Consider the following 26090-nt stretch of genomic DNA (forward strand, 5'->3'; position numbering starts at 1 on the left):
CCCACTACAGAACAAACACAACACAGGGGGTTGCTGTTTAAAGTATTTAATGATTTTTTTTGTACTTACAATATGAAGCCTCATATAAATGGAAGTTTTTCGATTGTTTTGAAAATCAGATCTGCATAAATAATGAGTAAACAACTCCTGACCAGACAGATGAATCCCATGACTCATTCTGCTGGACCGGAGGGCAACACTCTCACTCTCTCTCTCTGATTAGTTGAACACATGGAAATGATACACCTCTTGCTGTTCAGAGAACACATACTAAAGAATAAGTACTTAGTACTAAGTACATCAACCCATAAAACAAAACTACTAACAAACATTGAGCCCTCTCTACCTGTTCCGGAGATGTGAGAACGGAGTTAGCACCTTAGTCAATAATGCACAATGTTAAGTCAATGTGTGGATGACTTAATCTACCAGTCAATGTGTGGATGAATTAATCTACCAGTCAATGTGTGTATGAATTAATCGTCCTCTCTCTCTCTCTCAATGTGATCAGCAATACTGTTTTATTGTTTCTACAGACATGTACAAAAATAATCTCTTGAAGGGTTTCCAGATACACTACTCCATCCTTGTGTTTTGGCAATATTTGCAAACGACCTTAGTTTTTGTCCAAGGTCATCTATCAAGAAATTGTTGAGTTCCTGTTTAAATACATAACCTTTATAGTACATAAGAATGTGTACATGAATTATTATATAGCGTTCAATCTATCATGAAAAAATTTTGGTTCACATTTATCCAAGTAAGAGGACTATCAGTAACCTTTTGAGGTTGAATGCAGAACTAAGAAATTCACATTTAGACAATTCCTAACTCAACTAACAATCATGGATATGTCATTGCACCTTCAAACTGATTTAGGAATGACAATATTGCGGAATAAGTGGTTGTTTTGTATCCAGCCGATCAACTTTTGTACAACCCTGTAGTTGTGTATGGGGGGAAGCGCGGAGACAGCTTATCACAGACATTTTCTGTATTATGCCAGAGTGCCTTAAATACGTAAAATCATCTTTATGTTAACATAGCGGAAAAAGCACATGAAATAATCATCAAAAGCTGAAAGTTTAAAGAATGAAGAGATCAAATGCATGAGAAAAATAAAAAGGGAGGAGGGGTCACTCAATAAAGAATAATTACTTGTAAATTGATGAGAAATGTCTGACGTGCCGTCAGATTATACAAAATTGTTCACTAGCATAATACTATGATTAACTTGGCTAAAATATCATATGACAAATGTTTATCAAGGAATGCTATAAAAATTGGATGAATTGAGATATCTTACAGTTTTGAGCATGAAGTTTTAAAACTATAACATTTCTCTTTGACATTAGAGGATACCGGTTCTGTCTAAGTTAGACAGACAATGATTCAGCTCAATAAAAACAGCAGCAACAGTTGCACAATAAAATAACATTAACTTTTCTATCAAGTTCTAACAAAGTTTTCCCAGACACATGAAGTATAATATTGCACTGAAGAATCACACGACCGTAATGTTAACTATTGTAAAACTTTTTGTACAATTGCACCTGTGTGTTTACATAAGGAAATAAAAATCCCTTCACTTCTGAATTCTGAATAAAAATATTCCTTAGTACACAAATAGACATACATTTTACACGTCTACTTTCAGTTTAACACTGTCTGACTTTCACTTATCACCGTTTGGAATCTAAAGTGGAAGCTGGTTGTGGGGCGTGTCGCCTCTGTACCTCTGGAGACCTCGAGGGTTTCTTCATGACCTGGGGTTTGACCTTGGGAGGAAGCTTTGGTTTTTCGGCTACTGGGGGTGGTTGTTTATATCCTGTCACACCACCAGGGGGAACCACAGGTGGGACAGAGATTGACGATGTCATTGATGATGTCATCGATGAGGTCATAGATGATGTCTTTTCTGATGAGGTCAGTGATGATGTCATAGATGATGACATAAGGGGGTACTCCTTGTTGGAGCCTTCTCTTGCACTCCCTCCCCTCTTCCTTCCAATGAACGACCCCACCATCCCCTGTCCTGTGTAGAAAGCTGAGCCACCTTGGTCTGCCTCCAAAAACTGACCCGAAATATTCCTTGGCATGGAGTTAGCCTTCTTCATTGTGCCCTGATTAGACTGAGCAAACGTGTCCGCTGTGGTGGTTGGACTGTCTGGCTCACTGAGTTCCTGTGGGGACACATTAGCACCTTCTGTGGGGAGATCCAGAACTAGGTCTGGGGTATGTTTGGGGGTGTGTTTGATGGTCGGTAGACTCATACGTTTGTCTGATCTCTGCTGCATCTCCAGAGAATGGAGATCAGAAGCTACTTTAGCCAGAGCAGTGTCAATGTCAGCACTGATCTCGTCGTGGTCCGTCGCTCGTAGCTTTACTTCCTCTTCCTCTACGATTTTTAATGGGTCCTTCTGTCTTTTCACCTCTAGTTTAGGAGAACTCATTTGTCTGGCTGCAGGAAGAATAGGGGTCTCTAGGGATCCCACTGAGGACCGGGGGGTTCCTGAGGGGGTCACGCGGGGGGAGGGTTTCTCGGGTAAACTGTCCTTGGAAGAAGACTCTGGGGGTGGTTGTTCGGGTTGGTCAGTCTCAGCAAGGATGGTGGGGAGCTGCGAGGCACTGACCTTGTTCAAGGTCGAGGAGCGGCTGACACTGTCCTCGTCTGTTACACTCCTCCGCTCCTCAGGACTATAAAGACCAGAAAAATATTTGTCATCCATATACTCTTAATCTTGTTATAAACGTAAATTATAGCAGTGTTTAATCAAATTATCACTTATTACATTAACTAACTTGAAAAGGAAATCAAAATTGTTTCTCAAACTTCTATCATGATAGTGTTTATCTTTATTAAATCTATCACTTGTTGCAGGGTGTAATTTATAGAAAAACTCAAATCTTCTCTTAAACTTTGGTATCATAATATCAATTTTATTATTAAATATAAGAAAAACAGAATATTTGTAACTTCATAAAGAATCTGAATTATCTGTCAAAACAGTGAATATGTATGAATTTGTTAACTGTGCTATAAAAAACCCTGCTACATTCCAAACCAAGTGATACCTCCAAATTAATGCAAACTTCATATTTCATATTAATATATACATATGTCCCAAAATCAAATCAACACGGTGTACTGGGTTAGACTCCAGAGTGCACTCAAATCAATTGCTGGGATGGAATGAAATCATTTAAGTTGGGCTCAAACAAAAGAGAGGTTTGGCTAGAGTGCTCTGAAATCATGGGGGATTTGAGCAGGGCGTCGAAGTAATTAAAAACAGCCAGACTCCACACAAGCACCTGTCGAGGAGTTTTTTACCTGTCCGTTCAGGGCTATAGGTAAGTCCTCCCACCTGGAGAGACACCACGACCCACTGTTATAACAGAAACTGAGCCGACATAACTTAGCAATCACAAATGCAATGAACACCAAAACTGAATCACCCTAACTTCTTAATTTTGTATTTGTGATAAAATTTACTGAATCATTTTAATTTAAAAAGAATAGCTTTTAATTGTATGACTTAAGTACATGTAACTCCACTAAAATATTAAAATGCATCAACTTAACTTAAAAAAGTGTTGCACTATTTCCTTCCCCAGATATCATATTATCTGATACATGAAACATTTACCTAAACATGCAGCATCCCCCTCAATTCCCCCTCTTTATTCAGTACATAGTTTTAGTGTACATTTTATTGCTCCATGCATACATTATAAATGCCCCTTCCTCCATCTCTACCTTAGCAATCAAGACAAGTAAGAGTTAACTCCCTTATCAACTTGTTCGGACGGAGGCACTTGTTTGGTTGTCACCTGTAATCAGTAAGCTTAATCCAGTTATCATTTGTTTTTATGATTCATTTTATAGGTCTTCATAAGATCCTTTTTCATTGATCTTTTAAAAAAAATGCAATCTTGCAATTTGTTCAATTTTTTCTTAACTTCCAAAAGAAAACAAAATTGAGAGACGAAAGATCTATTTTTAGTTGATATAAATAGTCAAAGAAACAACAGCTGGCTGTTTTTGACTAAATTAAATTTATTTCATTATTATCATTCACTGCATGTGTTTAATGAAAATGATAGTACTTGCAGGAATTCCTAAATTTTCCAATTTTTTTTATTTTCAAAAAATATCAATATTTCCTATTGAAAGATGTATTTCCTTTTGAGTTGAAAATTTTCATCACATAAAGGAACTTCCAGTAATCAATTAATTTTAGGGAAATCGTTTAAATTTTTCATCCTTATCATACCCAGAATCTGATTGCCAATAAAGAACTAACATTACAGAACATTATCTGTAGAACAACTATCGATTTAACTACATTTGTAACTTAAGGAAATTACCAAAATAAAGATGAGACATATACTCTACAGTTCAAATATCTCAAGCAACGGTATACGACCAGATATTTTTAGACAGCATAAAAATTTTCCTTTATCTCCAGAGACAGCATAAATGATATCTCAAAAGACAGCATACAAAATTTGTTCAGATATCTCCAGAGACAGCATATATACTTTATTCACATATCTCAAAAGACAGCATATAAAATTTGTTCAGATATCTCCAGAGACAGCATATAAAATTTGTTCAGATATCTCCAGAAACAGCATATATACACTTTGTTCAGATATCTCAAAAGACAGCATACAAAATTTGTTTAGATATCTCCAGGGACAGCATACAAAATTTGTTTAGATATCTCCAGAGACAGAATACAAAATTTGTTTAGATATCTCTAGAGACGGCATACAAAATTTGTTTAGATATCTCCAGAGACAGAGTACAAAATTTGTTCAGATATCTCAGGAGATAGCATAAAAACTTCGTAAAATTGAAATAATCATACACTGTGTACACCAGAAATGTTCCCAGACACACAACAAGATCAATTTGTATGGTCACAGTGAGTGACGTGAACCTGCTGCGCGATACTTACGGGTGTTTGAGGCAGATGTAGCGGTCGGGAATCAGCCCCTCCCTCCCCTGGTACAGCCCCTCCCACCAGTCCTGAGACACGCGGTGGTACACTAGCAGGGTGTCGTGTTTCTTGAAGGACAGCTCCCTCCCTGTCCGGCCCTCAAAGTCGTACAGCGCTACAGCCTCAAAGATTTGAGCATCTGTTCAAAACAAAATGCCAGGCACACACTGAATTGTAATGTACATTCTACAATAACTAAGAAGGCTTCTTTTGTGTACATAAGGCAAACATTCTTGTGAAGTTCTAACATTTTGATTTCATATAAATTTTATCAATGTATTATCATGATGGTAAAAAACAAATATTAGTAAGTTAAAATTTACATATCTTGGTTTCACCATTTTTTTGCTTTTAATTAGAGTAAATCTAATGTTTTTGAATTAATCAACATCCAGGATGCATCAGGAACTAAATTATATCAAAATAAAATGCATTTCAGGAAGAACTTCATGCTTCATCATCAGAACTACTTGTAATTTCTAATTACTCAACAGGTTTATCTGTCCAGCATGTACTTGTTAATTTGGATTCATGCTTTTTCTACTTGAAGTTTGCAGTTTTTTGTTTCAGCTGACAATTAAAAAACCAAATTCTCCAAGCCTCCTCATCTTGAGTGGAGAACCCTTTGATGAGGTAGTTCTAGGACCCAGTGTCACATTTACCGGTATACACACAGCTAAGATATGATCCCTGCCCAGCGTTAATTATACACAGTAGTAGTTGATCCCTGTTTTACAATACGCCGGCTATATTGGTGTGCAGTGTTATTGTATATATATTGTACGAAGGCGTGCGGAGTTAGCTGGTGTGTACACAATCTGATTAACAGGGGGTCATGCAGTATAATCTGGAGACCCTATCAGATCTATAAAACCTCACAGATTTAGATTTCTATACAACCTCTCTATAAGACAATCTGTCAGATTTAATCTCAACCCCTCAAATCCAAATCTACCTTTAACCTCAGATCCAGATATCAAACAATTCTCAAAGTCAGATCTCTATAGTAAGAAAATCTCTCAGATTCAAATCTATATACAATATCTATGCAATCTCTTCATTATCTCTTAAGATCCAAATCTGCACTAAACCTCTCAAACGCTGGTATCTTTACAACTTTATGATCCAGTTATCTATTATACATTTCAGATCTGGACCTGTACTCAACCTAACAAATCTGAATCTCTATACAACTGAACAGAACCAGATCCCTGAATCTCTATACAACTGAACAGATCCAGATGCCTGAATCTCTATACAACTGAACAGATCCAGATCCCAGAATCTCTATACAACTGAACACATCCAGATCCCTGAATCTCTATACAACTGAACAGATCCAGATCTCTGAATCTCTATACAACTGAACAGATCCAGATCCCTGAATCTCTATACAACTGAACAGACCCAGATCCCTGAATCTCTATACAACTGAACAGATCCAGATCCCTGAATCTCTATACAACTGAACAGATCCAGATCCCTGAATCTCTATACAACTGAACAGATCCAGATCTCTGAATCTCTATACACATGAACAGATCCAGATCCCTGAATCTCTATACAACTGAACAGATCCAGATCCCTGCATTTCCAGATAGATCTCTGGAATCCCTATCAGATTAGAATTTCTATATCAGGATATAACAAACTATAAAAATATCAACCACTAAAAATCAGATTTTCCCTAGAAATTATCATTAAACAGATAAAGAAATAATAAACATTCCATGAAATTTAAGAAAAATGTAAGGAAATCACCAATCATTTTACTAAAGTCTGGACAAACAGTAACCATGGACACCAGACTTTACAATCACAAAAATGAAACAAGACTCAAAGATTACTCAAATAAAGGCAAAGGGAAAACTGGACCATGGTAACCAACAACAGCCAAAACAAAAATGTCCAATGGAAGATTGTAACCATGGTAACTAACAACAAGACAAGACAACAATGCAGTACTCGTGACAGACAGAAGGTGTGTGACGAGAACTTGATCACAGAACCAACAGGGCCAGGGTTTGTTTAGAACTAAAGTGGGCAAGGTAGTTATGGAACCAAAATGGCTCAGATTAAGGTTAAAAACTGAAAGAGACGCAAATTAAAATTCCACTGAGCTTTTGATCAATGTCTAAATATGTGTTCTGCCAATGAATGAAAGTAAAAAGAATATTGGTCACATTTATCAAAAAGTTAATTAGGAAGACAACTTTTGTCTTTGTTAGGAATTAAGATTTTATGACCTATCTTTCATTCATTGATAGGAACACAGCAAACTGATACAGACAAGGCAAGCTCTGTATGATAAAATAAACAAAAATGTGACGTGAGAACTGAAATATAAAAAGAGGTAGCTCTTACATCCTTACCTAGGGAACAGCCTGGAAAATCACTCAACTGTGTCATTACCATGACAACAACATACATATCACATGGTTAGTGAATGTGAATATACATATAAAAGGAGATAACTCAGTGTGTGATTTCAGGCCATTGTTCAAGTATTCAATGTATGAATAATATCTTTTAAGGTCAGACGACACATTCCTCGAGAATCTTTTTTCTATCTCCTCGTAATAAAGAGTTCTAATAAAAAATATTAATTTTATAATTACTTTAAAAATGTTCAAAATTTACTTGAATTTAGTTACGTGTCTAGATGCTCGAGTGGTTAGAACCGCGGCCGCACACTGTCAGAAGTGTATAGGTTCTAGGGGTCGTGAGTTCAAAGCCTCGCCCTGGCAGAGATATATTTCTAATATAGTGAATTTCGCTGTGCTGAAGATGTATTTATATTTATATCAGCAATTCAAGTGTATTTTCAAGAAGATTATATAGGAAATTGCATACTCTAGTATTTTGCAGAAATGCCTGGTAAGGTACCCTAATTTTTTGCAAGAAAGCTTGTCAAAGTAGTAGTAAACCATTAACAAATTCCTGGAAAAAGTTAACTAAAATTGATGAACGTGTCGTCTGACCTTAATATGTTTCCAAGTAACAGAGTATCAAAGTGTCACTAATTCTTAATATATACAATATTGTAGGTTATATTTGTAACTGCACAGTGGGTGGATACACAGAGTAACAATCATTGTCATATAGCTAACTGGATCTTCTGGCTATAAGGTCTGTTTGATTTTTAGCTACAGTGTATATCTGTATCGATAATATGCTCCTGTCATAGTGTAATTCAGTGGAAAAGTGGATAACTCCATGATGGTTATACAAGTATACACTTCTTATAAATGACCATGATGCAAGAAAATGTGTGCTTCATGAAGTCTAGCTCTGAGGTGGTAACTTGTGTTCCTAGCATCAGGATAAGTTATGTGAAGAAGTTCAACCAAAGGAAGAGATAGACAGAAGGAGGAGTACGTACCATCCTCGTCTTCATCCTCGTCGCTGGCCACAGAGCTGGGGTCGGCCTCCGTGTCCGTGATATCGTTATAACTCTCTCCACTACAACAAAAAACAACCTTACAGCCCTCGTTAAAAAATCACAGACATTACGGGTAAACAAGTGACTGTGTGCTTTTGTGGTTTTATTCATAAACCTCCGAATCAGTTTTTCTGGATTTTGTAAAACGCACAGTTTTGAGAATTTGTAAATTCATGGAGGTTCCCCCTCAATACAATATATAAATTGCTGTCTTATTTCTTTGTTCCTTGGATATTTGGTTTTGTGGATCTGCTTAACATGGAAATCCACATTATGTAAAACAAAAACAAAGTCAGTCTGCGATTATAACTTACTCTGGATCGCCTATGATACATTTCTCATAGACCTCTCCCCCCTCAAACGTGAAGATCTCCTCGTGGTGCACGATGATGGTTTTGATGACCTCGTGGACATTTCCTTGGTACGAGACTTGGTCGCGGTCCGATGGAATCGGCAGAAGCGTTGGTCCAAAACAGATGGCGAGGTTGTATGGGTCCATCATGTTTTCGTCAGAGTACTCAGACAAACTGTCACAAAGACGGCAGGGGGTCAGTCATTTATCATATACTTACAGAGACTGTCACAAAGATGGCAGGGGGTCAGTGATTTATCATATACTTATAGAGACAGTCACAAAGACGGCAGGGGGTCAGTCATTTATCATATACTTATAGAGACTGTCACAAAGACGGCAGGGGGTCAGTCATTTATCATATACTTATAGAGACTGTCACAAAGATGGCAGGGGGTCAGTGATTTATCATATACTTACAGAGACTGTCACAAAGACATTAGGGGGTCAGTCATTTATCATATACATTGTACTTACAGAGACTGTCACAAAGATGGGAGAGGGTCAGTGATTTATCATATACTTATAGAGACCACAAAGACGACAGGGGGTCAGTCATTTATCATATACTGTGGTTTCATTAATATTCAAGGGTATCAATTTTCGTGGATAAAGTTAAAATCACAGTTTCAAGGATATGTAAAATTGTGGCCAATTACCCTATCAATACAAAATGTTAATAGAAATTGCACTTCAATGAACATTTAATTTCGTGGATCAACTTTACAACGAAATCCACGAAAATTGGTATTCAATGAATATTGATGAAACCACAGTACTTACAAAAGACATTACCTATTACAACTCAAGAACGTTGAACTATCATGCCATAATCTCCATAATGCCATGGCGATAAATAATATCTTAAAGTACCGGTATGTACATACCGGTATGTATATATGAGTACATGCATAAGTAAGTCTATGTATAGGCATTTTGATATTTATGAATTTGTGTAAATGTTAGTGTCTGTTTTCTTTTAAATCATTTAACTCTTTCTCACTTTTGTTTGTCTGTTGTATAACATGTGTATGGCATGATTTAAGTGTTAACATTTACAATGTACATGTGCCATCTTATTACCCCTTGAAGGCCATTAATTGATAAATTTATTTGAAATTGAGTTGAATTTTAAATTTTTCATCTTCATCTACTTTTGATCACAATTATTTCAATACTTACAAAGCCATATTGATACTTACTGATTCAGGAAGGCAAACAGGTACCGCATCGCCACCAGTACACATCGCGGCAGTGGCGCCAGTAGATCCTTTATCTTCTCCACTCGCTGTGTGTCATCTAATTCTGAAAGTTGAAGGCACCGCGCCTTGAACTCCAAAACCCACCATACGCGCCCAACACATTCGGATGGACAGACAGACTGACGGGGTCAGAATGTCCGCCAACGAACACATTGAACATGTATGGTGGGCTTTGGACAGCTAAAACAGGGCCAGGCACACTCGGGTTGGGGGTGGGGGAGGCAAGCACCGACAGGACAACCCTCTTTCCTTGAAGGTCAGAGGTCAAGGTCATCAAGGATAATCACACATTTATTCATGCTAATTTTTCAAACTATATTCATAATAAATCAATTAGCAATAAAATTTTGCATTGTTTTTTTGCCAGGTTGCATTTTAAGAAATAAAATGAATATTAACAAAAATAATGCTTTTGTGTTATATAGCTTAGATATCTATGCAGGTAATTCTAAGTTATTCTATGAATGCAATTTAAAAATCAACAAGTGTTAAAGTATAGGACTGTATAGAAAGGCAGTAACAGGTTAGTGAACTCGTATTTACATCAATATCTTGTACAGTAGTAGTAAACAAATGTTAATAAAGCAAGCCCCCAACATGCATGTTCAATTATGTTCTAGTCAGGCTCCAAGTGAAAAGGTTAACTCTATCGTCATATTAACTTATAGAAGAAAAATATTGGTTTATACATGTACTCTAAACTGACATGATACAGCTTTAAACAGTTCATCAAAACTATTAAAGTACATCAAGATACAGAAAGTTATTTTGGTGCTGTACAGAAGTTAGTAGCAGATAATTTAAAAGACTATTCCCTGAGAATCAAACACTTACTACTCCCTGATATAAGCTCATCAAAGAGAGGCAGAGGAAAGAGAGGCTCGCGGAGTTCCCTGAAGTAAAGCTTGAGGACGCCGGCTACTGAGTTGATGTCGCTCGGGTCCATGTCAACCAGCGGGTCGTCCCCTGTAATCAGTCAATGTGTTGTCAATGACATTATTAGAGACAATTCTAATTTCAGGCGTTCTAATTCTGAAGAACTTGTGTTAACAACTACACATTGAAATATATTCAAAGCCAACACTTTGGGCTGTAGTTTCAATATACAAATGTCACTGCTATAATTCATCGGCAATTGCATGATTCAAACTATGTCTACCGATATCTTGATATTGATATAGCTAGAGATTTCTATTATTAGTTACAACCGTCAAACCTTTCTCAAACTCTGCTTTGAACTCGTTAATTTCTACTTGAGCTCCAGGAATTCGGAAAATCCCCTGGTGATGCATTCCTGAAAACAAAGTTGAGATATATAATATATGTACTTACAAGATCAGTCATTAAATAAAACAGAGAACTCTATAAGGCTAGCTGATACATTGGCTGACCTTGAGCTTTACTGCCCTACTTACCATACAAGTTTATGGCACGTATACAACTTTTGACCACTAATGGAATTTCTTGTCCAGTCGCCTTAAGAGAAAAACAAGTTAAATCACTTATTTTATGTGAATGCTTTATTTTTAAATAATTTTGAATCAGACACAATAATTTCAATTCACAGGGAATTTCTTCTTTCCTCAGTCTTAGAAATTTCCCTATAACTATATGGAAGGATCTTCTTATCTATAAATAGAACTCACCTCACAGTACTCCTCCAGACTTCCCCCAAACAGTTTCGGCTGTCCCACAATCTGACTACGTCCGATCCGCCTCTTTTTGGGTTTGGGGGGAAGAGATGGGGGTCTGCTGAAAATCGGAAAGTCTTAGATTACGCAATAAGGTCGTGATGCATGCAACAGAGGATGGCAGACAGTGGCACATGCTCCAAACAAAGACACAGGTGTACAGGTAAAGGTCAAACAATTACACAGGTAAGTAGGTCAAGGGGAAACATTGATACAGGTGAAGGTCCAACACCATCAGATTGAGAGGTACCAGTAGAAGCTATAAATGGACAGAGCTTTACAGATACGGTATTTAGTTAAACACCAACTCAGGTAGAAAAGGTATACAGGTAGAGATCAGGAAACAGGAATTTCTTGCACCATTAAGCTTGTTAATATACAATAAGAAAACTATTTTATGGATAGTGGAATACAATTTTCATCTTTTGCAAACATGCTTTCAAGAACATGGTAAAATGAATGTTTTAATGTTCTCTTATTAAATCACTGTCTACAATGGTTTACAATTACAAATTTACAAATTTAATTAATTGAAAATATAGTCTTTGCAAACACACATGACAATGTATTATGGCATGTATTCAAAGGGACCAATAGTATTTCCTGTTAAATCAAGCTTTGGGGTAGAGTTGACAGTGTCCTTGACCCTTGACCTTACCCTGAGGTAGAGATGTTGTCCCCTAGTGCCCTCTGGATGGCTCCATACTTTCCCTGAAGTCTGGCTATTTGGTTACAGCTCTGAGTGTACCTTCTGAATTTCTACAAAACAAAAAAACACAAACTTCTTGTTTCATTTTATCTTATTTTTTTACCACCCCGTTCTTGTTATGATTTCAATAAACAACAACATAAAATATTCTAAACGAATCATCTTAACATTTTTGATGTGCAGGATCATTTGCTATTTCAGAGGGGGTCATTTTAAACTTATTGTGGAACTGATGTTTAAATCTATTTAGCAAACTGATTTGAATACACTGTAGTTCAATTGAACTCAGAAGTCCTCCATAATTTTGATTTTTATTCTACTACTCAGTATGCACATACAATTTCTGATCTATATAATGATGACAGACTTACAGCTAGATAGTAGGCTTCCATCTCCAGCCACTCGCCGCGTTGTTTCGCCGCCTCGTGCGGAGATTTGGGGGGCGGGTTCTCCTCCTGGAAGAACGTGGTCACGTCGTAGTTGCGGATGGTAATCATGTCGTTCAGGGCTTTCTCCGTCGCCTCCATCGTCTTCCACGTCTCGTCGTTCTCCAGTCGGAGTTCCACCAGTCGGTTCCCGATCGCCTTGTATCGCTGGAGAATGTCGTCCTGTACCGGCTTCTGGGCGGAGATTTGTTGTACCTAGGGATCGATATCAAACATTACCTAAGTCCTCGGATCAACACAATACACCCAAAGATGGCAGGTTAACAAAGAGGTCTTAATTAAGATGTAATATGCAATATGATGATCAGGACATGCTGACGTCATGCTCGAGACAAAGAACAAGACTGAGAGGAGATCGGAATTATGGAATCGTGAACTCACACTCGACTTCTCACAGAATATCACTGCCGTCGGCTGATAATGATAAAATACAGTCACGTTACTTGCTGCTATTCAAAAAGCTTAAAAAATTCAATTCCTATAATCAAAGCGAGTTATAATCACTGGTAACTAGAAACATGACAGTGCATCTGTATATACAAAAGTTTAGCTTCATACACGTATATACAGCTGTAGGCTTATATTTACAGCAGGAGTCTTATTTGTCTTTACAATCAGCCTATTCAACATAAGCCAAAGCTTTATCTTATTCATACATAATAAAATACTTCAACGGAATATCTCTATAATGAGCTCCCATCCTTTAGGTTTGTAATGTGATTATGGATGAATTGACATGTTATAGGAAGGTAATCAAGGGAACTTCATATTATTCCATATTAACCCATTGCTTGTTTAATGAGGTGTCATATTACAGTTTATACTTGTATGATTTGTTGCATAAAAGTCATTATAATTTCTAGATGACAGAAATTAGAGTCATTAAGATGCTTACCTCGTCCCCTTTAGAGGACTGGAAGTCAAACTTCTTGGGGAGCATGAAGGCTGAGTTGTAAAGCTCAATGAAGCGTTGTTTGTCTGACTGAGCATCAAGGTCGCCGACACACTTCTGTATGACCTCTATCGCATTCTGATGCGTCTTACTGATGTTCTTGTGACACGACTGGTACATCATCATTGTACAACGCACCGAGTTGTGGTAACCAAAGTCCATACACTGTAATACACAAACAAAATAAGGAAAAGTCCATTTACTATCAACCCTTACAAAATACACAACAAAATTAAATTCCATACATGGTAAATGGTCATGAAATAGGTATAAAACTAAAATAAGTGATATACATTGTCAATGGTAAAAATATAGGTACAACATGAAAATACATGTAGGTAATAACCAACATGAAAATAGGTAATAACCAACATTAAAATAGGTATAACCAAAGTCCATACATTGTCAAATAGGGATTGGACGATCCACCGATGCACCAGTGCATCACGCTATTTATTTTGACGATATTTGGATCGATACATTTACCATTAATACAACAATTTCAAAAATATCCGACCCTCATAAATCGGCTATTTTTAGTCCGCGCGCCTATTATGCGGGTACAAATATAGCCGAAAACCTTGTAAAGTTGTCAAAACTGTTTGGAAGCTAAATCTGCAGTGTTGAAAACTTTTGGATTACTTGTTTATGAAAAAGTATTGTATACGAGACTAAATTCATTTGTTAATTGTGCAACGCTTATTTTAAATATAATAAAATAACTTTGGACATGTGGTTATACATCGACAGATTGAATAGATTTTAAACCCTTATTCATGTTTTCATTTAGTTGCAATGTATCGTGATATGTATCGTATCGTGATATGTACCGAATCAGCTAAGTACAGTATCGTCCCAGCCCTATTGTCAAACAAACTACACAGCCTTTATATTTCACATGTACAGTACATGAGGGATAAAGTATCACACATATTCAACAAACAGAGAAAGTTACAAAACAAAGAGATGACTCAATGAGGGACTAATCTGTAAATACTGGCATGTATAACAGTGCTAACTCTATAAAGAAAATATCTCAATGACAATAGAATAAGGAATACTTACTGCAATCAGCTTAACACATTAATGTGTTTATACTGATCACTGACCAATCTCTTTTTGAGTTAAAAGTACTAAGGTATAACTTGTCTTGTCTTGATATTTACTATGCATATCATAACTAATATCATTATAATATCACAGCCTGGATGATCAAATTTTATATAAATATTTGGATGTAAGATATCAAAGGGTATATTGAGTTTACGTAATGTGGAAATGTGACTAAAAAAATGTTAAGTTTCTTAACAAAATTAACACCTGTTGAAAGACAGTGAAGATTTCCTTGAGGTCCTTCTCCTGATAAAGACAATACAGGTACACAACATGTGAAACAACACACAGGAACCAAACAGGTGTTAACAAATAGGTACACAACAGGTGTACACAATAAAAAAATCAGGAAGACAACAGGTGATAAATTACAGGTCAAAAATAAATTAGGTTAGTTGAATCAATGAGATATCTATTATAATTTCCTTATTAATAGAAAAAATTGTTGAGAGTGACGGGGTGTAATCCAGAAAGTAAAAGTAATCTAACAGACTTATCATCTCTCATGTCATTCTATTTTGCTATCAGTATACTAATGCCTCAGTTGTTTAACTAGAGTTATGGCCCTTACATCAATGAGATCGGAGATGTCGTCAGAGAAGTACTTCCCGACTGCAGCGTTGGCCGATTCCACACACAGCAGATAGTCATTTCTCGCCTTCAGTGCCTTCAGTTTGTTCTCAGAGTATTTGTTCTGCTTCTGTAAAACAATGAATCACAAACATACAGTCCCCAGTAGTTGTAATCATTAAACTAATACTTTGGTTCATCTGTGTTCAGTAGAACTTGTTTACCCATCCATAGTTCAATCTGTATTTAATTCAAAGAATGGTGAACATTTACATAGAGTTCTATATCTCCATCAATAAGAAAATGATTTGGGACCATTTAAAATTTAACAGGCCTAGTTCTGTTGTGAATATATAGGAGAATGAGATTTGTGACCATTGTGAGATTTATTATGATCTAAGAGTGATGAGTTCTTTGTTAGGAGGCCGAGCTCTACATGAAGTTGATCATGCATACGTATGTGTTGGTCAAGTCTGTTAGTCAGTCGAGTCTATATATGAGCTCTCAGTGAGTGAGACAGTCGAGTCTATATATGAGCTCTCAGTGAGTGAGACAGTCGAGTCTATATATGAGCTCTCAGTGAGTGAGACAGTCGAGTCTATATATGAGCTCTCAGTGAGTGAAACAGTCGAGTCTATATATGAGCTTTCAGTGAGTGAGACAGTCGAGTCTATATATGAGCTCTCAGTGAGTGAGACAGTCGAGTTTTCCTACCTTCTCTGTCTGCCTGGTAAAGGTTTTGAGTTTTCGGTTTGTGGCGATGTTTTTGCCGGCGAGTTGCTGCTCCAGCTTGTTTTTCTGACTCTCCATGGCGCGTAGCTTGCTCTCCGCCTGCATGCTCTCCGCCTGATACGTGTGGTACGTCTTCATCGCCTGAAAAAGTCAACCTTTACCATAGTAACTCTCTATCAAACTCTGACTAACATATACACTGTAAAAAATAATTATACTTCGTATTAATCTATTCAATTATTACAAGCTATTAACTAAGTAAGGAAAATAGTTATCACGTCTTTAATCTTTATAGTTTACTAAGCTCTCCCAAAAACAGGATCAGGCCAAGGGGCCATCAAACTTAGACGAGCTTACTTGTGATCTAAGTCTCACTTTTACAAAGGAAACATATAGTGGAAAAGTGAGACTGAGATCAAAAGTGAGCTCGTCTAAGTTTTATGGCCCTGGGCCTGATGTATCAGTTCTATGAAGCTGGAAATATCCAATATATAATTTTTGTGGTCAGCTTTTTATTTCTAGAACCATTCAGAGCTAATTTGGTTATATCTTATCTGCGATACCTTGATATATACATTATATATGTGTTCATAAGTACATGTATATATGTCTATTACTTCTACAAAACTTCTAATTGGGTCTGAGATTTTGAAACATCTTCCAGTAAACAAACATTTTTGTGTAGTATTCCTTGGAATAATTATTGCCGTTTTTATTACCCCACACAGAGTAATTTGCTCAGAATGGTAATGATCTTCATCACTATCATGTATACTGATAATTCAGTGCTGCATAACATTTTTTACTAAGAACCAGCTTAATGCTTTAAAATTTGGGAAGAAATGTTTTTTATAATGTCAAGTTCATGATTTAACTTTTGATGAGTTTGACCCATCAGAATATCCTGGTACCCCCCCCCCCCCTCTCAAAGGACTACGATCTGCTACAACAGAATTCCCCTGGGGTGCCTGACTCTCCCTATACCTCCTGCTTCCTTTACAAATTGCTCCCATTATCATCTATCTAGCAATGCCTTGTTACATAATGGCCACTGTAATGTGGCATTCACACAGATTAGGAACCCAAACTCATTATCAGGGGGGAGATTGAAGGAGATTGCATTTCCAGCACATCAGCTTTATTACAGCATGTTTTCAAATTGTCTTTGTAAGTTTAGTCTGTAGATACCATGTATTCTCATGAAATAGAACAGATGTCTGAGGAATAACAGCATCTGATGCAATGGAAGCTTCTCTTTCCTTTTCTTCCTTACTTTCTCTCTCTCCTCTCTTTTTTCTGCAGTCTGTAGCTAACTTTTCCTCTCGCTTTTTCCATTTTATGGTTGACCGATCACAATACCTGATCAATCAGATCCAGACATTGCACCCTCTTTTTCTGGGTCACTGACCCTAAACAAAGAACCCTACCTCCCCCAGGGGGACAAAACCTCTTTGTGTTAGTTGTCCCAGGATGTCCCAGATTGAACTTGTGGGGGAAGCATACCAAGCTGTTCATATTTTCATAAGGAAATGTTTATTTATGAATAGACCAAGCCTGGCATGTAAAATTAGTGTTGTGTGGATTTTTTATATGATTGTGAACATGAAACTGCAATATTTAGCCTCTATGATCAAAGTCAAGAAGCAGCTGTCTAATCGACAGCCTGAGAAAACGGAGGGAGCACTGAGCGAGCACCTGCTGCCTCCACAGCTCTCTCTACAGTGCCTGATCAGAATCACAAGCCATTACACAATTATCTCCATACACCAATAAAACGACATGTTTTACCAAATCAAATCTTTCATCTCCAAGGTTTTTTTCAATATTAATAAATGTTAAATAACTTGTCATTGATTCCGTGAATATCTTCTGATTTACTTGGATTGGTAAGTTCGTTCCTTGTAGTTTCTGGCAGACTCAGCATCATGGCTGCTCACACAGAGCCATGAATCACAATCCATGATACAACAAAGGAAAATCCTAACCATTATTCCTCATTATCTCAAATTTCTTCTCTCTTTTTTTTTTTTAACCCAGACTAAAAACATCTGGAAGAAAAATCTGAGATTTGTGGGTTGTAATGCATATGCTGGATTTCCCCCTTCATGCAGGTTATTAGGTTATTTATTTCTCTGTTCTATTTTGACATTTGACAGTTTCTCTGCAGGAGCTGATTGTAGCAGCCATTCTCTAAACAAAAGGCATGCCTACACATTGGTAAAATTCCCGGGAGATGGGTGTCATTTGAACCATGACAAGGATCTGGGAGGTACCCCCCACCCCCCTCAAGATGTCCGTTTACATTAGGGTCCCTCCATAGACCCTGACAAGAAGGTCTCCCCCAGACACAAATGTCTGCCCCCAGGTGTGGGGTAATCCATCTATTGTAGACATTTATTGTTCCTTGTACAACATTCTGTGGCTCTCATTGCAGCCTCATCTCTGAGTTTTTGTAAATAATGTGAGTAATTGAAATTCTTTGTATACACTGCTTCCTCATGTTATAACTCAAGAGAAATACAAATTTCAGGCATTTATTGAGGTTTTATACAGTAAAACACGGTTATAACGAACACGCTTATAATGAATTGACGCTTACAGCGAAGTGTTTTTCATTCCCCGTGACTTTATTACATGTTGTAAACTTGACGGATATAACGAAATACGCATATAACGAAGTAAAATTGAACGTCCCTGGGACTTCGTTATAAGCGTGTTTTACTGTATTGTACTATAGTGCATTGTGACTTAAAGACTAATTCATCAAACTTTTAAGTGTCTGAAGATTCCTTTTCCTTGTGTGGACTATGAATAGAATTGAAGCGTACTTACATTTTGTAATTCTGTTAATGTCTTCATAATGTCCTCATGGCACTCCATCCCAATCTCATGGCACTGTCAACATAAAGGAAAGCTTTATTACTTATAGATAATAGTTATACAGGAGAGCTTACTTTTAACTAATACATGTAGTTATACAGGAGGACTTACTTGTAAACATAAAGGAGGGCTTTATTACTTATAGATAATAGTTATACAGGAGAGCTTACTTTTAACTAATAGTTATACAGGAGGGCTTACTTTTAACTAATAGTTATACAGGAGGGCTTACTTGTAAACATAAAGGAGGGCTTTATTACTTATAGATAATAGTTATACAGGGGGGCTTACTTAAAACTAATAGTTATACAGGAGAGCTTACTTGTAAACATAAAGGAGGGCTTTATTACTTATAACTGATGGTAATACAGAGGAAACAGACTCATATACAGTCCAAACCTTATCCCAATCTCATGACACTGTCAACATAAAGGACAGCTTTATTACTTATAGATAATAGTTATACAGGAGGGCTTTATTACTCATAAGTAATATAAAATAGGAGAGCTTTATTACTTATAACTAATAGAACAATTATACAGGAGAAACATACACATATACAGTCAAACCTTATTATCTGAAAGGGACCAAGACAAATTTCAGTATCCAAGGATTAGACATACAGAGTATATAGAGTTTAAGTTCAGCAGGTAACAGGGTTTGGAACTTCAAACTCCATTCTTGATATTAGGCAATATTTGAGATATCAAAAATTAAGTGTATATATATATACATGTATGTAAAATCATGCCACTGATGCCAGACACATGCCCAAATACCTCTAGTCCAATGAGCTACCCTTGAGTAAAATATCTTCGGTTTAAAAACACCCAATATACCACATTTATAAAGTTCAGTGATAACGAATAATAAAGACTCCAAGAAAGGCCATACAAGAACCGTACTAGCAATAGATATATTGCAGGCATACCAAATGTTGTTAAGGTTGAGCGTGGTGTTTATATCAGGTTAACACATAAGCCAGATACAGCAATAAAAGCTCACTGCACTCGAACCCAATACTCAGAGACTGAGCGCATCAGAAAGTGATTATCATGAATTTAAACTGTCCCCTTTTTTGCCTATCAAATAAAGTAGAAGACATTTATTAGTTTACTGTCAACGAAGTCTTTATTTCATTTTGAATAAGAACTCTCCTTCCAGCTGATGAAGAGAATAAATCAATAAATCTAATATATTATTCCCCCACATCACAGCTGACATCTCCAGCTCCCAATGCTTATAAAGTCTTAAGTTGTTTATTTCTCATTTTTCATTATTTTTCACTTCTGACTTTCATATCAGCTGTTGATATGAATGAATCTAGTATCTTATTTTGTCTCAATCAGCTGTCATCTCCAGGCTCCAATACTACTAGCCTCCGATTGACAGATCTTAATCAAGGTCTTAGCCTGATGCCTGGCAGTGATGGCCGCTGGGTTTCCTCTGTTGGTCTCAAAGTCTTACCAAACTCTCACACCAAGGCCCTGTCACTAAGTCTTCACACAGTCTATGATTAGTATCTCATAAGTCCATTTGTTTTGTATCAAATTGATTTTCCCTTATATTCACCCTAATTCTCTGTCACCATCAACAGATTCCCTGAGGAATTCCACAGAGAAAATAAAGAGAGAGGAGGTTTAAGCAGGTGCCATTATAATACAGCATTAACAGGTTCTTCTAAAACTTCTCTCTCTCTCTCTCTCTCTCTCTCTCTCTCTCTCTCTCTCTCTCTCTCTCTCTCTCTCTCTCTCTCTCTCTCTCTCTCTCAGCTAACCTCAGCTTCTTGTTTTGTTTCACAGGAAGAACCCAGCTGAACCGAGGGAAGCTGGAGGTGTTAAGGAGATTATGCAGTGAATGACCAGTCAGCCTTGTTTTCTGTTTGCAAATGAAGCAAGTCTCTGACAGGAGGGTGATCATAAACAACCACAAATTGGTATTACAGGCAACACTTGGAGAGGCTGTCTTCTCCAGATCTAGCATTATGTGTGGGTCTCTCTCTCTCTCTCTCTCTCTCTCTCTCTCTCCTCCCTCTCTCTCTCTCTCTCTATCATTTCAAAAATGTAGTAGGTGTTTGATTAAGGTAGGCCAACTTTTTCAGTGACACCTTTCTACTGTCGGCCCTACAATATTAAGAAGACACCTGTGTCATAAAACTTCATGTTTCCATCGAGACACACAGAGCAATGAGACAGTTGAAGCAGACTTCCCCTTCTCTCTCACTGCACAACTTCATGTTAGCTAATGCACACTAATTAGTTCACACCGTTTCAAGTCTTTCCATTCAGAGACTCTCAGGAATCTGCCTCTGGATAGACAATAATGCCTTCTGAACCAATAGACTTCACACACACTCACTGACATGAGGGGCCCTGGGACTGACTTTTATACCCCTAGGGAGAGCAATTGTCAGGTTCCACAACATCTGTCTAATGTTTCTAAAACTGGAGGATGCTCTCCATACAATTTTTTTTTTGTGCAGTCTGAATACAAAGATAAGAACATGCGTAATCAGAATAAGATAAGAAACAGTTTTTGCTGTTTATATGTTTGTGAATTTTTTTTCATAACACAACACAGATCATGCCACATAACGGATTCAACTAACGTCAGAAAATGTTTGCCAGCCATGACTAACAAAAACGGTCTCTATATGAAAATTTTTTTCATATTGCTTACAAAATATTGAGTAAAAACTGATGTGAACTTGTAATATTAGAGATATAATTCATTAAGTTTAATTCCAGATTTCACTGGACCTGGGTATACAAACTATGGTGAGACAGGGCCAGTAAAGTTGTGGATGGACCACACATTGTGAGGGATTGGACAGATGTGTTCAGTCCTGATTTAATTTCAATGACCACCCCAGGGCTATCAGTAATAGGGTCAGAATGCCTTTCTCCATGGCCAATTATAAGTTCTCTTTATGACAGAAGGGCCAGAAAAACAGTTGTATTGGAGGGTTTGGTCAGCTCCACAGCCAAAAAACAAGATGACTCAGGCTCATTATTGCTCTAATTCCATTCCCCTATTTACCTACCCCAGACCCAGTTCTCATGATCAGTAAGCTGACTGCTACAGAGGTCTATGGTCAGGCCCACAGCCAGGAAACAAGATGACTCAGGTCATGTCCATTCCATCCCTTCACCCCCCCCCCCCCCCCAACCCCATACACACATGTACAGTACACATCTATGTCGTGTGGTCAGTGAGCAGACTATTACACATAGGGAACATGCTGGCACTGTCATCGGTTTATCACCCACTGATAGGAAATGATGAAGCAGATTCTCATCCCTCAGGATTTAGTCATGAGATATTCCACACAGCTGTGTACCAGGACACGAGTTTGGTGATTCAGAAAGTTTGACCCATCCAAACTAGGTGAGCTTAACCTCCTTTTCTGAGGGTCAAGTTTGGATCAACTTAATGTTATAAAATATCAGTCTCTAAAGCATACATATGTAGGCATCCATGTGAGAAATAGGTGAAGCTAACCAGAGGATTCATCAGAAGAACTAGTATTACCCACTTAATGAGATCAAGTACATGTAATTCTAAGATATCCATGAAATAGTGAAACAGCAAGGAAAACATTAAACAATTTTTATACTCTACTACATGTATACACCAGGAGCAACCACTGGCCACAGTGACCCCCATCAAGGGATTCCCAATGTACGAAGACTGTTCAGTTCTCTGTTTGAAAGCCTCCTAATTACTCAATCCCAATAAATTCAGGCAGGCTTCGAGTTCATTGAGTCTGAATGGAGGTTTGTTACTTCCCAGAAATTGGACTGATTTGAGGTGAACTTCCCCTGAACCCCCAGTTATTGATGCCCCTCCGTATCCACACATATCACTCTGATTTACGATGCCAAGATCGTGATATCAAATCTATGGCTTTTTTAAAGATAAAAAAAAACTTTGAATTAAGACTCTTTTTACTTCAAGAAAAAATAATGAACTGAGTTGGCATATCTTGTGGTTAAATGCAAGGGCGGCCATGTTTTCTGTCTGTACTGGCTGCACTAATTAGCAGTGGGCAGAGTGTCTCACGTTTTTGTGAATGCACTGCAAATTGACAATCAAACTAAAAGGCAGTGGGTACAGTCTTGAGTTTTGGTCAAATTGATGCAATGCGAATTGTCCAGTATTGAACTAGATGGCATTAAAGGCAGCGAGTCTTATGTTTTTGTGAATGCGCTGCGAGTTAAGTTAGAATTGGACAGCGAGTCTGATGTTTTTGTGAATGTGCTGCGAGTTAAGTTAGAACTGGACAGCGAGTCTTATGTTTTTGTGAATGTGCTGCTAGTTAAGTTAGAATTGGACAGCGAGTCTTATGTTTTTGTGAATGTGCTGCTAGTTAAGTTAGAATTGGACAGCGAGTCTTATGTTTTTGTGAATGTGCTGCGAGTTAGGTTAGAACTGGACAGCGAACTCTTATGTTTTTGTGAATGTGCTGCGAGTTAAGTTAGAATTGGACAGCGAGTCTTATGTTTTTGTGAATGCGCTGCGAGTTAAGTTAGAATTGGACAGCGAGTCTTATGTTTTTGTGAATGCGCTGCGAGTTAAGTTAGAATTGGACAGCGAGTCTTATGTTTTTGTGAATGTGTTGCTAGATGTCCATAATGAACTAGTTGGCTGTGGACATAGCAGCTTATGTTTTTGTGGACATTGAGTGTTGTCTATGATTGAAAAACTTAGAATTGGGCAGCGAGTCTTACGTTTTTGTGGATGCGCTGCGAGTTGTCCATGATAGAGTTGAAGCGCTGCACCATCTGGTTGCCATAGATCTCGCTGAGCGTCTGATGGTCCCGTGACTCTTTCTTTGTGATGTCCAGAACCTGCTGCCATGTGGTGAAGGTTGAAAATAGCGCCCAGTGTTCTCGTCTACAGAGGTAAAGGTTAAATAAGGTCAATTTATAACTTGAAATCGCATTGTAATATACCATGTCAGTACTGTACATGGTCTTTTATACTTTTCCTAAATATACACATCTCTAAAAAAACCTAGAGAGTGCAAGATCACCAAAAGTTGTCCAACAAAACAGTATTTAACCTTTTAGTTTTAACCTCAAAATGTAAAAAGATTCTGATTCTCCTATCAACCTAACACGTTTTACTTCAATGTCAGTTTTGAATCTGCTGACAACAGAGGACCTACTTTTGTTTTTCCTGTCGATGTTTTAACTTTGTGTTTTTGACTAATTTTTCTAGACTCCTGGAGTACTCCATTTCCACCTCGGATAACCGGCGGAAAAAGTCCTGTAGTTCTGTCACCATGGCAACCTGGACCTCCAGTCGGCTCTCCAGACATTTTAGTTGTTCGTTGAGCTGGCTCCTCACATCTGAAAAAGAAGAACCAATAATTTAATAGAAGAATAAAATGTAAACTGGGAAAGGTATTACTTCTCTTATATTTTATCATGTTGTGTTATAATCTGTAAAATATGCAATGTTGACAAACATTTTGATTTGATTTGTTTTTATTTGATTGAATCCATATCTATAAGCAAAGATATGGAAAAAAAATATCTTTTACAGTTAACTCTCCATTCATGCAGCTTCCTACGAAACCAGACTTTTGCAAACTTATTGAAAATATCTGATATTTATCAGGGAATGGTTCTGAGTTTGTAATGTACAGAAGTGTAGTCTGATTGACAAGTAGAAATCTGAGTGGATTCCCTGATAGGAGTAATGGCTCCAGGTGCCAGTTCCTTCTGAATCAATGGAGAGACAAGATTAGAACTGCACCATGGCCACAGCATTATAAGTCTCCTACAGAGTTCTTACTATGACAGCCTTGACAACAGAGGCCGCACCCTGATGACAGATACCACCGGTCAATGCTTCGGCCGATCAGTAGGAATCAGTCATCAAACTGTCACAGTACTATTATCTATATCCACTGAGAGCACTGTATTTATATAAGTACTGTACTTGTACTCACTTCATACACACAATCTAAGAGAGATCTTGAGACAGAAATATACCGGTAAATACTGATAGTCAAGTGCTTTATTTGTGGTTCGTACTGGCTTTGAAAGTAGTAAATATTGCAAAATATTTTTACATATAAACTGCAAAGCACCACAATCTGATAAGGTCTTTCTGCATTGCTCCCTTCCTTCATACCCCTATGAAATACCATGGAAAGCATTGTTAAAATATAACTGAGCATTACTGGATTTTTCATGTACCTTTAGTACACAAATCAACAAAGAAGTAAACATTTGAGGACAGTCAAACTTGTTGAAGGTTCTATATATATAGGTAAGTAAATACAGCATAGACAGATACTGTAAATCTTGTCATAATGATATAATGATACAGGGTTAGTGTCAACATTGCTACTCTTACACAGTCTAATGTAAATACTGGTAGTATTCCCTGTTTATTATTATGGTAACAGTTCAAGATTTGATGATAGTGCAATTTTAATATCTTGTACTATTAATATACCAAGTGAAAGACAATCTCCCCTCTCTCTCTATCTCTCATTCTCCCCATCTCTCTGTCAGTCTCCACATTTTCTCTCTCTCTCTGACTGACCCCCTTTAGGTGTGGCTGATACAGATGTTATTGTTTTCTGTTAAGTACTATAAAATACTCAATGGTCAGTTAACCGTGATTGACTTAGTCTCGAGTTACACAGTACACCAGTAAGATATCTATCCACACAGAAGCGGATCTTTGTAGTGGGGGTCTACCTACACTCAGTCACACACACACAGCTGTTGATGTGTTAGGTGTCCCAGACTCACCCCCTCACTGAGTCACATTCTACAAATACCTCCTCCATCTCCACCACTCACATACTACTCTAACATATTAACGATGCTGACCAACAATTACTAAGGGCACTTGGGATACACATAACAGCTGTTTTCCCCTTTCACCCATCCCCATATTTTTTTTTTCCTTTT

General features: G+C 37.4%; 1 protein-coding gene across 9 annotated transcripts in view; it reads right to left on the bottom strand.

Annotated features, from left to right (window-relative positions):
- Window positions 1-30: 30 nt before the first annotated feature.
- LOC105320055 (SLIT-ROBO Rho GTPase-activating protein 1) overlaps window positions 31-26090 on the bottom strand; it is a 43707-nt gene continuing 17647 nt past the window's right edge. For 3 of the 9 annotated variants that reach the window (XM_011417863.4, XM_011417824.3, XM_011417855.4), the window contains exons 2-20: window positions 24326-24509; window positions 23886-24051; window positions 19108-19170; window positions 16258-16416; window positions 15545-15673; window positions 13804-14025; window positions 13290-13322; window positions 12834-13103; window positions 12412-12512; window positions 11709-11814; window positions 11478-11538; window positions 11279-11356; window positions 10897-11028; window positions 10003-10105; window positions 8763-8975; window positions 8389-8468; window positions 7379-7390; window positions 4965-5145; window positions 31-2697 (exon numbers count right to left, since the gene is read on the bottom strand). In XM_011417863.4, the coding sequence (XP_011416165.3) occupies window positions 1683-2697; window positions 4965-5145; window positions 7379-7390; window positions 8389-8468; window positions 8763-8975; window positions 10003-10105; window positions 10897-11028; window positions 11279-11356; window positions 11478-11538; window positions 11709-11814; window positions 12412-12512; window positions 12834-13103; window positions 13290-13322; window positions 13804-14025; window positions 15545-15673; window positions 16258-16416; window positions 19108-19170; window positions 23886-24051; window positions 24326-24509 (3308 nt within the window). In that variant the 3' untranslated portion in view covers window positions 31-1682. The remainder of the gene's footprint in view (window positions 2698-4964; window positions 5146-7378; window positions 7391-8388; window positions 8469-8762; window positions 8976-10002; window positions 10106-10896; window positions 11029-11278; window positions 11357-11477; window positions 11539-11708; window positions 11815-12411; window positions 12513-12833; window positions 13104-13289; window positions 13323-13803; window positions 14026-15544; window positions 15674-16257; window positions 16417-19107; window positions 19171-23885; window positions 24052-24325; window positions 24510-26090) is intronic. The other 6 variants (XM_011417871.3, XM_066080852.1, XM_011417829.3 and 3 more) reach the window with 5 other exon arrangements.

This window comes from Magallana gigas, chromosome 4 (genome assembly GCF_963853765.1).
Source record: "Magallana gigas chromosome 4, xbMagGiga1.1, whole genome shotgun sequence".
Taxonomy (NCBI): Eukaryota; Metazoa; Mollusca; class Bivalvia; order Ostreida; family Ostreidae; genus Magallana; species Magallana gigas.